The 12210-nt window shown below is 38.2% G+C and overlaps 1 protein-coding gene across 1 annotated transcript in view; it reads right to left on the bottom strand.

Moving 5' to 3' along the window:
• Positions 1-12210, bottom strand: part of ANKS6 (ankyrin repeat and sterile alpha motif domain containing 6) — a 41955-nt gene that overhangs the window by 17757 nt on the left and 11988 nt on the right. Inside the window, exons 4-11 of the mRNA XM_074146618.1 lie at positions 11966-12170; positions 8153-8259; positions 6508-6656; positions 3109-3319; positions 2444-2493; positions 1228-1431; positions 921-1086; positions 59-228 (exon numbers count right to left, since the gene is read on the bottom strand). Coding sequence (XP_074002719.1) covers positions 59-228; positions 921-1086; positions 1228-1431; positions 2444-2493; positions 3109-3319; positions 6508-6656; positions 8153-8259; positions 11966-12170 — 1262 coding nt within the window. The remainder of the gene's footprint in view (positions 1-58; positions 229-920; positions 1087-1227; positions 1432-2443; positions 2494-3108; positions 3320-6507; positions 6657-8152; positions 8260-11965; positions 12171-12210) is intronic.

Here is a 12210-nt window from a genome sequence, read left to right as displayed (position 1 = left end):
GACATGACCTATTAAAATTAGCCAGTTTGGAAATACAAAAATCAACATTTCTCTTTACCTTTACAACATGTCCGTTGCCAACAATTTGAGCACATTGCAAATCAGACAGAGTGGATGAAGGAGCTGACTGGACTGGACTATGCTGTTGGCTGGGTTTCTGTTCAGGTAAGCCTGCTGCTTTTCTTCTTTGGGCTGCAATCTGAGACAAAACATTATCTGCACTGCCACCTAAGAAAAAAATAAAATAAAAACAGACTCAAGGAAAACATAATTTAAAAATATTTGTTAATTCTCAATGCACCTCTCCACCGTTCACTTTCTTATAAAAACTGACTGGATGTAATAAAAGAGAGAATTGTAAGGTTCAGACCTGTTCAGCAGTTTTCAGGAAAGGGAATAAAAATGAACCACAGGAGAAGAGAGAAGCCAACCTTGTCTATACACACACAGAGCCGACTTTCATACTCTTTGGACGTAGGTTTCACGAGCTGATTCACCATACTGTGCTCACAGCTGCCAGATACAATGCTTGCAGCTTTGTTTTTAATTGAATACTGATTTTCATTTTGACCAAAAAGCAAGCAACATGAGTAAGAGAAAAAGACAGCTCCATGAAATGTATGCTGCAATGAACAAGCATCCACCTGATCCATCGTGGGTGGACTCCATAAAATCAACATGTTTTTTCTGAGACAGCAGCTAACCTATGAGAATTCTATAACACATGTAAGGCTTTTGTTCCCTTGTGTAGGTGTCCAAAGTCCAATCCTGTTCCAACAAAATTTATGGAAGTTTTGCTTATACAAGAATAGAAGCACTCATAAGAGGTTTAGTATCTTCTACCATCATCACAAACACTAATTTTTTAGCTGAACCAGATACAAACGACTTTCTTACTAAAAATAAAAGCAGTATGATACCTGATCTGTTATGCAGCTCTCCTCCATGTCTGTTAATTCCTGCAATGTTATTGGATCCACCAGAAGAATGGGGGGAGTGGTTGAAGTTGTTGGAATTTGAAGGAGATGCAGGTCTTCTTGCAAATGTTGGTAATTTGACTGGTCTAGTACCTTTGCTAACAGATGTCTGGAAAACAAAAATTATTTTCATCTTTCTTATTTGAGCAAAACAAAGATCAAACTTCAACTGCTATTTTATTTATCTTAAGTTCTGAAATTTCCACTGAAGAACAACAGTAGTATTTTTGTACACATTTTGTTTGCTTACTATATCAGAGTTCCCACTGCTGTTAAAATCATGCTTGATTGCTCTCTGCGGCCAGGCAGTTCGCATCTGTTCAGCTTTGCCATCTTTGCTGAGTCGCGTTCGGTCAGAATTCCAAAGCTCAAAACTTGAGGGTGGTAAGAAAGGGGGTATCACTGCTTTCAGTTTATCGCTGGGCAGCCTGGTAAATGGAGCACTACTTCTCAACTGAGAGAGGGAAACAAAGAAAGGGAAAACGAGAAGACACTCTTCTTAAGAAAGATTACTGGGAGTTGATGATGTAGTTTCATAATTCTAAGTTAAATAAAAAGATGGAAAAAAATGCATTTTTAAAAAAAATAAGACAGAAACAAGATACAAAAGTAGTATTTGTGAAGTGCATAGTAACAGAGAATATAATGCACATTGTGGCACCCGTCAGTACACTCGTTCATTTAATATAACGCATTAGTTCATTACATGGCAGAAACCGTCTCTTCCTTCATAGGGCTAAATCTTACTTGAAATTGACTTTAACAGGAACGTTAAAAATTAATTTCTAAAGAAATAACAAGGTAGTCCTCCCTGTACTCCCAGACAGGACACCTGGAAACAGTGACAACTGCCTGCTCCTGTTGTATATGTTCTCCAGAAACAGAACAGAATGGCACAACTGATTTGGCTCTCTGGAGTTCTGTCAGTGAGTCACATCAGAAGTTACTTAATCTTCTTAAAAAAGAACACAAAGGATAATCAGACAAATTTAATGGTATCTCCAGGGAGTAAACTGTAGGGCAAGTTAAACCTACAGCATAACAAAAGAAGAAATAGAATACTACAAATAAACATCCCAAACTAAGTATTTCATTGATGCCTCTACTAGTAATTTCTCACTTTCATATTGTACCGTGTGCTATCCATGTTTTCCTCACAGCACACTTCTTGTCAGCAACTAGTCAGCTCTTCCAGCTGTTTTACTAATTCATTGCTGATCATACAAAGGTATGGATAAGTCTCGAAAAAAGTCAGTACTTGTGGACAGCTTCCATACCGTACTTCTTGTAGTACTTCCTAGCCTAAGAACTACTGATGCATCACAGCGTGTCAGTTCCTGCCTTGTGACTATAAAGAAATGACAGCTCTCTTTCTAACGGTGACTTGGATAGGAGGGAAAAGAAAAATATGAGAGCTGCATGATCTTCCAAATTGGGCTGAACATACCAAGAACACTACGACATACCATGGTTGTCAATAATTCATCATCCCTTCCTCCTTTTGCAGTGTTTACACCTGAAAAATACATAAATGATCTTTTATTGTTTACACACTCCTACTTTTGTTCTCAAGGACAGCTTACTGTTTTCAAACATTCAACATCTTTACCCTCAGTAAGCACACAGAACCAAGATCTCCAGTGACACTGTCAAGTACCTAAATTAAAGTTAAGATTTTTGGTTTACTTCACATCACAAACTGGGCTGGGGTGGGGTGGGTTTGGATGAAGAACTACGATTTCAGCAGATGTGCTTTATGATTTGGTTTTTTGCAATCCCTCTTTCTTCTCAGAATTATTTATTTGTTTAAATAAATTTGTTTTCATTACATAATTAGTTTATCGATGATACTAACAACTTTTGAGTGACCTGTCTCTACTGTCCAATTTAATGGGGCTTGCTACAGAACAATAACATTATTATATTAGCATTTTCCTGCTTAAATGATGCTGCACTGAGCATTCAGCACAATCAACAGTCAGGAGTACAAACATCTCTCTATATAGTACAAATACATTACAGGTCTTTTCAGTTATATCAAGCGAAATAAAAACTAAATCAACAAACTAGAAATAGCATCATCTTGACTATCACACAGAGCTCACTTCCCACAAGACAACTCTGGCTTTACCACTAGTTTTGTTATTTGTGATCCAAGCTGTAGCAGCATCAAGGTTTCCAGAGGTGTCCATATCACTCTGTGAAACTGCTTTTATGGTGGAATTTAATGACGGTTCAGGCTCATCAGGAAAAGGCACAAACTGATTGGAAGGAAACCCATGGCGCAATGTCTGAGTCAACTTCAGCTTGCGGAATCGATTGGACATCCTGCTCCACCAGGACTAGATTGATAAGAAGACACAACAATTTAGTTCCAACTAAAAAAAAAAAAAAGGAGAAGAAATGTACAATTAAGTAATCCTTACAGCTGTGATAAATCTGTCAAGATAAACTACAAATGCAATCTTAAAGTGGTTTGCAATTACCAACAGAATCCTTCACCATAATTTGCATGCATAAAACTAATCTCTTTCCTTATTTTTCATCTGGCAAATGCCTTACAATATTTTTCCACACTATCTGGAAAGACAAGGAAGATAAAAGTATTAGGGCAATTTGAATAGGAAATTTTTACAGCCACATGGCAAATATTTCATCTTCCCATTAACTTCCAATTTCACCATCCATTCTTACACTCTCTGGCATCAATGAATTGGCATGAATATTTTCTCCTTTTTAGAGACGTGCATTGAAGTTTATCCGATCTGCATGAAAGCCTCTCCTTAAGATTTTCAAAATCAGTGGCAAACTGGAAGAGTTCTGACAGCATTTCTGTCAAACTAAAGATCCACAATCCATACAGTGCTGCTCTACAGAGAACTTAAGCCCTGCCAGACTGGAAAGACTATAAACTGAAGAAGAGCAAGGCAAGGAAATACCAGCTGTGAAAACAACACAAACCTTAGGACTACTGCACCTATAACCTCCATCCATACACGTATCACATATGTGGAGACTGTTACACAAGAGGACCATCTCCGCTCAAAGGAAAACTTATCCAAATATTTACAGACATACATTTTTACAGGCAGACAGCACAATATGCTTCAAGCATTTACCAGGCCATTTCTCTAGACTATCCAAGACCTGTAAGATATATTAAGAAGACCTATGCAATCTGTATTAAACATTATGTGGCTTGTAGGTACAAGTCACATTATAAATATTGTCTGATTATTTCTTAGTAAAGCTTCTTCATCCCTTTCTGGAACACTTTTTTAGAAAATTATTAATGAAGTCATGTAAAAGTGATGATACTTCAACAAGGCAGCTTTATGTGATATCCAATCCAGATAACATGCTATCCTAGTTTCCTCTTTATTCTTAGCCATTCCTTCTCATCATATATATTCCCCTCTCTCCTTGGCATTTGACATTTTTCAACTGCTTACTCATATGTCTTCCAAACCATCCATACAGTAGAACTAAGTAATATAAACTGTAAACTTATTCCCTGTAAATCAATCCTTCCAGCAGATGATCATTAAAAAGATTTTAAATCTGTACAGAGCATTAGTAATGGACAGAGTTCTCAGACCTTTGTATCTCTTTGGAGCCATAACTAATAAAGATTTAGGTTACTTTCAGCAACAAAGTCCTGACGGAAAAAGGCAAGAGAGACAAATAGTTCTGAGAAAGCAATAAAAACCACACAGTTCACCATTTATTCACCTTCCAAAAGGAATTGAAAGGGCAAAAAAAAATCCATCTAGTTTTAACACAGAGTACAATGAGCTTACAAAAGAGACTGCTTCCACAATGTGGTTGGTTTGTTACAGAAGCAAGCCAGCTTCAGTGGCATCACTTTTAAGTTTCCATCATCTTTGTTACTCTTCTTCACAGTGCTTCTGCTTCGTTAACACATGCTCACACCACAAACTAACCTGAAATGTAGTAAAAACAGCCACTATGCTACCATATAAATAACTACTGCTCTCTGACGAAAAAGGAATGATAGTGGAGAGCTTGTTCCTCTGGTGTTCAGAGTATGGTGGTCTGAGCTCTGGAGTTTCTGGTCTGCTGTTGCAAATGGTTGTGGCCTCTCCATATACCCAACCACATCGCACACATACAGAAGCTGGAATAAAGGGCTTTAAACTAGACTGAGGTAGACAAGTAACAAAAATGCATTTGTGGTAAAAAATAGTGCCGGTGAAACAGCCAAAATCTAGTAGCAGTGGGAGAAGGCAATGAACAGAAAAATAGTGTTGCCACTTGAGAAATACCTTAGACATTTGTAACAATATTAAGAACGAAAGAATAAGGGGAAGAACTGGAAATCTCTGCCCTCAAACAACTTTAAAAAAGAAACTGAACATGACTCACTCAATTCACACTGCTCCAATACCGACACTGAGAGTACACCTTGCTGAAGAAGCACAGGCAGGAAGAAGAGAGAGGAAATAGAATATGGAAAAGGCACAATTTTGTTTTAAAGTCCACAAAATGGTGAGTTAGCAGAGTTAGTTAGCAAAGTAGTTAACAGTTCTGGTGTGAAAGGGGTAAAGACTGAGATCATGGTTATCTACTACATAACCGGTAGGTAAAGGAACATGGGCCTGTATTATGTATAAATTACAAATAAAAGAAACACAAAACAAACAACAACAACAACAACAACAAAAAAACCCAACTAGTTAATGACAAAAGTGATCAAACAGCAGACACAGAAAAGAGTTTGTTTTTTGTAAACTTCAAAAGCAGCCTACTCATAATCAGATATTTTTGTATGAATACCATTCAGGAGGAAGGTAGGAGTATGTGTATATTTGCTTAACAGATGAAGAATATTTAAAGCTTACATGAATTAAAACCAGACAAGACTGATTAAAATTACCCCAGAGTAATTATAGACAACACGACCTCTGAACAAATACTATTTTCAAGATAAGTTAAGAGGATGGAAGAAGTTACAGAAATCAGGCAAAAGGCAAATATATAATCACCCTTACTCCAAAGAGGAAAAGTCTGAAAATGTACTGGTCAAAAAGCTTAACTTGAAAGAGCATCATTGAAAAAAACAAATCCTCATAACAATTCCAATCCAATTTCAAAGAAAAAATAATAGCCATGAGTATAAGAACAGTCTACTAAAACTGGAGTGTATTTGGATTTTAAAGACATTTTAAATTAAGATCATAATCAAAATTCAGTTCCAAACTGATGAATATGATATCTTCCCCTACTTAATTATGAGATCTGTGTCTAGGCACTGAAATGCTTCAATACAAACTCTTCCTTAAAAAGTCTTCCCTTTGCTTTGCCATCTGACAAAAAGAAAGCTGAACACACACTACATTTCATAAAAAAAAAAAGCACAGTCAACAAAGAATTCAGAACTATCCCTCTGCCCCCCCCAAAAAAACCAGTTACATATTAGATCCAAAGTACTTCTTAGCAATGACTTTCTCTGCTTCATTCATTAAAGGAAACAATAAACTAGTTATTTATTAAGAGTGAATATATTTACCTTTAGACCTCCCTTGTCATCTGGCAACATTGGGACATTTAAGGATTGCCTACTTCTGGAACAAGGCAAAGATGATCTGTTGTTCAGTTTATTCTTGTCTTTGTCTACTTGCATGCATGCCGATGCCAGTAACCGTACAAGCTCTGTGTCTAAAAAAAACCAAATTAAGATAATGTTTAGTCTGTTTTGCTTTCCCAAATTATGACTGATATGCTGACACTTTCCCTATAAATCCTGTATTAGTAGTAATTGATCTACCTCTAAAACACAAAGCAGAAGAATCCCCAAAACCTCCTTTATTGCCCTACGTTTCCCACCCCTTCTCCCCACAGTGTCCTGCAGTCTTACTATCACCTCTCTAACAGTATTTATCAATATAATTAAGCATGCTATTCAGTCAGAATCAGTCAAGTGTGAACAAGTGAACTGCCTCATCTCGTACTTTGTAGAAGTTAAGAACGATATTGCAATGCTCCCTTTTCTCACCTGACACAGAAGAAAGTAGAGAAAAATGAATATTCTTTCTTCAAGCGTAGGTTGCAGGAAAGAAGCTTGAAATAAAATCCCAAAGAGAAAGGAGATGTTCAGCCTAGACAATGAAGGGACTGAAAAGACACGGTAAGAAAAAAGGACCAAAGAAGTAAGAAAAAAAGAAAGGAAGAGGAAGGAAAAAAGACTAAGTATGAGGAGTACAGGAAAGCAAAAAAAAAAAACCATTCTATGAAACTGTTATTTATTCAGAAGTTGGTAAAGACTTTGAGAAGGGCAGACAGAACTGACCTATATACTCCTCTCGCTGAACAGGTAACAAGACAAACTACTCTGTCCTACAAGAAGTTAGTTATAAGAAAAAAAGATTCTCTGTATTTATTTTCTAAAATTGTCTAAAAATTTATTTTATAAAAACTATTACTGATCTACTTTTGACAAAGGAAAGGTATCCACTAGTGACCAAAAACAACATAGTGAGTAAATACAGAGAAAACAAACATTAATTCCATCATCAGCAGTGGCTTTTGGCTTCAGATAAAGCAATTCAGGTACCAGGCAAGGTTAATAATAACAAATCACATAGACTAAACAAACTGCAACAAGAACTAAATGTGTTTCATTGAAGCCTCCCCAAAACACGCTGCCTTTTTCTAAAGCACTCCCATAAAAACAACCTCAGCCCTGAAGTGTGATTTATTCTCAGCCTTTACAAGACCCAGTGAGAGGTTCAGCCAGGAATTCACTAGTTTTGTTCTGACTGCACTCTCTTTGTCCTGTCCTTTTACTGCTGTTTACTGAGTGGAAATTTCTAGCTGCAGTTGATGGCTCTGTGCTAATGACACTACAGAATACCTGGGCCACCACAGTCAAATGCTACTGAACTGACTCTGGTGACACAACACATTTTGAAGCATCTTCAAAAACAAAGGCAAGAGAAATGTGCAAACAGGAAAATCTGTTACCCCATAAATGTATACGCTCATCTAAGCAATTAACTCAAAACCCACCATTTTCAGGAAGCATTCTTTCTTGATCCAGTCCAGCATGGACCTCAGAGGATAATTCCTAGCAACTTTAATGTATTTTCTAGTTTGGAAGGGATGTTAAACTGTTTATGTTGTACATTTCTGCAATGGTCTTTGAAATAACATACCTGGATCATTCAGCAGCATTATCAGGTCAAAAGCTGTGTACCCATTTTTTGCACGAAGATTGACGTCAGCTCCTTGATTTAACAAATACTTTACAACGTCTTTGTTTCTTTGAGGGATGAAAAAAAGGCATTGCTCATGTTAAAAAAAAAAAAAAAGAAAAGAAAAAAAAAGAGAGAGAAAACCCTAATACTCCATTTTCATCCTTTTGCATCACTGCTCCTCATTTAAAGATCAGTTTTATCTTTTCTATAGCTAACCAAGTTAACCAAGTCTAAAATTTGTCCATAAGCTATTCAGAAGCTCCCATGATTCCTTTGTCAGTCACTGTTTACTCACTATGAATTACACTAATCAACATGCAGAAAGTCAGTCTAAAAAACCTAATCTAAATAGTCAGTTTCTTAAGATGACCCTTTAGAACTGACTCTGGAACTTGTGGCAAACACGTTCCCAATGGAACACTATTAATGCCTAGGGCAAAAAAGCAGATGGAAAGGCAAAGGTCAGTCCTGTAGTCATCATACACCATCACTAATACTTCAACACAACTTCATATTCAGAATAGGTAAGAAATTGCATATAAAAAGCCAAATTGACTGAAGATAATTTATAAACTCAAACAGTACTTCACTTAATTAGAGATATAAATTACATAATTGAGAAGGCACATTATCACTTTCTTGAGCTGTTTAAAATGCGAAACCAATCAGCATTAAATGATTACCAGCACAAACACCTTTCAACAATAGCTCATAAAATCCAGTTGCATAAAAGGAACTCACCATTCCATTCCCATTAGTCCCTCTCCCCTCCCATACACCTGAATAAATAAGCAGGATTTGCCTTGTGAGTTAAAAACAATACTGTAATTCAGCCTACAAAATAAGCAAACAGACAACAAAGCTAGGAAAAATATATTTAATTCAAAACTCGTATTGAGCAGAGATTGACCTTGTATAAAAACAATCTCTGACACGCATAAGTGACACAGAGCAAAAATTTTAAATAGCAATAGCTGACTTCAAACTCTAATAGCGAAGTTGACATACAGATCTCAACCACTCCACTTCAGAGCGTTCTTATCGTACAGATGAAGTTTTCACTTCTGAACTCATTCCAGATAAAATCAAGCTAAAATGGAGAAGCAATGTTCCTCCTCTCTTCTAACAAAAATTCTGCTTATCCCCACTACAGTTTCTGTATATACTTCCCATTGCTTTTCTTCTCTTCCTTAAAACTGTGTCATTACCCCATCCTGCTTTCCAGTCCTGCACCTTGAGGGCACACAGATACACAATCCTTTAGTGTCACTGGCTCACACAGACCTTTTCTGCTCCCTCCTTCAAACCGGACACCCTCCACACCACTGTTGCTCGCGAAAAGGGGTAAACTGAGGCTCTGAGGAGGCTAATGATTTCCAGTTGTTCAGAAATTTTTAACTGGCTCATGCCAACCAAGGAGAAAAGCTAGGATGCAAAATATAGAATTAAAAGGGTAAATATTTATTCATGCACATGAGGTGTCCCAGCCAAATTGGGGTATGTTGAATGTGGTTTTATACAGGGTTCTTGTACTCTTAAAGTGTTTAGGTACAACACGACTTCACTAACACCCACACTATCGATTACTAATCATAATAAAACTTTGCAAAGCAACTGTATTTCTGCAACATTCTTGCTGCTTGTCTATTCATCCTGGAGTTGCTCTTGCTATTGTTGCCAATGATGCCAACCAACAGAGACAGGGTTTCAAAGATGTGTTAGAGGGGCTACGATGCTGCTGTTATCTTGGTTGACCAGGGGTATCTTTTATCCTTCATGGATAGTTCTAAGCTTCCAAGAAGCCAAGTCCTTACTTCCAGGGATGGGATGTCCTTCTGGTCCTTCCACTGAGATGGTGTCCTTCAGATTTTTTTTACTTAAGCATGACCAATACCAAAGTCTCCGGTAAAATTCCACTGCCTCAAACATTAACTTTGTTAATACACTTCCATACTATAAAGACTGACTGATATAATAGGGAAGGGAATTTTCGTAACATAGTCAGCCTCAGCCCTCTCCATATCCCCAGTGACCAGGTCTCACGTTTCCTTCCGGAGAGGACCACATTTTCTCTAGTCTTCCTTTTACCACTGAGGTACCTGTAGAAGCTTTTCTTGACATCTCTGGCCAGATTTAACTCTACCTGGGCTTTAGCTTTTCTAACCTAATCCCTGGCTGCTTGGACAATTTCTCTGTATTCCTTCCAGGCTACCTGTCCTTGCTTCCATCCTCTGTAGGCTTCCTTTTTCCGTTTGAGTTTTTCCAGCAGGTCCTTGTTCATACTTGTTCATCCATGCATGCTTCCTGGCATTTTTGCCTGACTTCCTCTTTGTTAGGATTCATTCCTCCTGAGCTTGGAGGAGGTGATCCTTGAATATTAATCAGCTTTCTTGGGCCCTTCTTCCCTCCAGGGCTTTATCCCATGGTACTCCACCAAGCAAAGTACCTACATCTGGACCATCTTATGTAGGTCCCAGGAACTACTTCAGAAATTTTTCATAAGTCAATGACAACTTGACATCCTGTTTTTCCCCTTTGTTGCACTTTCATAGTCCAATGAGATCTGCTGACTAAAAATAAAATCCGGAGCAGAATATCTGCATCTGTACAATTAATGTCAGCATTACCAGACAGTAAAGTGAATCTTCACCTTCACGAGGGCCTTGTCTACAAAAATATAGAAAAGTTCACCTTGCTAAATTGAACATCCTATATTCTGACAATGCCAAGTGTATGACAGAGATCACATGGGAAGCACCAGGCAAATTTCTGGGGTCTGACTCTTAAAGGCCTACCTGCATTTATAATGTAGCTTGAGAGAAAAGGACAATCAGTTCTCCAGTGGGCACATTTCATAGAATCATAGAATGGTTAGAGTTGGAAGGGACCTTAAAGATCATTGAGTTCCAACCCCCCTGCCATGGGCAGGGACACCTCCACTAGAGCAGGTTGCTCAAAGCCCCATCCAGCCTGGCCTTAAACACTCCCAGGGATGGGGCAGCCACAACTTCCCTGGGCAACCTGTTCCAGTGCTTCACTACCCTCACAGTAAAGAATTTCCTCCTAATATCTAATCTAAATCTCCCCTCTTCCAATTTAAAACCATTACCCCTTGTCCTGTCACTACATTTCCTGACAAAGAGTCCCTCACCAGCTCTCCTGTAGGCTCCCTTCAGATATTGGAAGGCTGCTATGAGGTCTCCCCAGAGCCTTCTCTTCTCCAGGTTGAACAACCCCAGCTCTCTCAGCCTGTCTTCATAGGGGAGGTGCTCCATCCCTCTGATCATCATTTCAGAGAACTCAATGAAAACTAAAGGTTGAATAAGGGAACATGAGAATGAGCTTAAGACCAGAAAATAAGGCACATGGAAGGGTGATTGCCTTGAAGTTTCACAACTTGATGTAGGCCTACAGCCCTGGCAGGGGTGATACTATCTTACAAAATACTAAAAAACATCCAAGGATGGAAGTTGGAATCTGCACTAAATCTCCTAGTGTCTGCCTGTAGCACCATGTTTCCAGCACTTATTGAGCAAGATTCAAGTTCCCAAACGTGCCACTCATTCTGCAATCCAAATAGCATTCTGATCTGCCCTGAAAAACTGAGTGAAGTGCAAGAGTCCTGAAAAAATGAGGCCACAAATCTCTCAATTTTTTGTAAGACCCCTCTGCTTCCAGAGTCAGTATCAAAAATATTTTTTTCTATTGGGATTGTCGTAAGAAGAATGAAACTTTTTTTACGGCTAGACACAAAGAGAGCATGTATCTTACCCGTGGTACGTGGCCTGCATTAGTGCTGTCCAGCCATGAACATTATCCTGTTTGTCCATATCAGCATTTTTCTCAACAAGGAGCTGAACGAGGGGCAACTGTCCAGTTACAGCCGCAATCATTAATGGAGATGCACCATCAACATTGGTAATATTGACCTGACATGGGTCTTCATCAACAATCTCTTTAACCAGCTGAAAGTTTCCTGTAAAATAGTAATAAAACATAATCCATACGAGCAACAG

Source organism: Numenius arquata, chromosome 4 (genome assembly GCF_964106895.1).
Source record: "Numenius arquata chromosome 4, bNumArq3.hap1.1, whole genome shotgun sequence".
Taxonomy (NCBI): domain Eukaryota; kingdom Metazoa; phylum Chordata; class Aves; order Charadriiformes; family Scolopacidae; genus Numenius; species Numenius arquata.
Note: the sequence above shows the minus strand (reverse complement) of the source record. Positions and strands in the feature narration are given on the sequence as shown.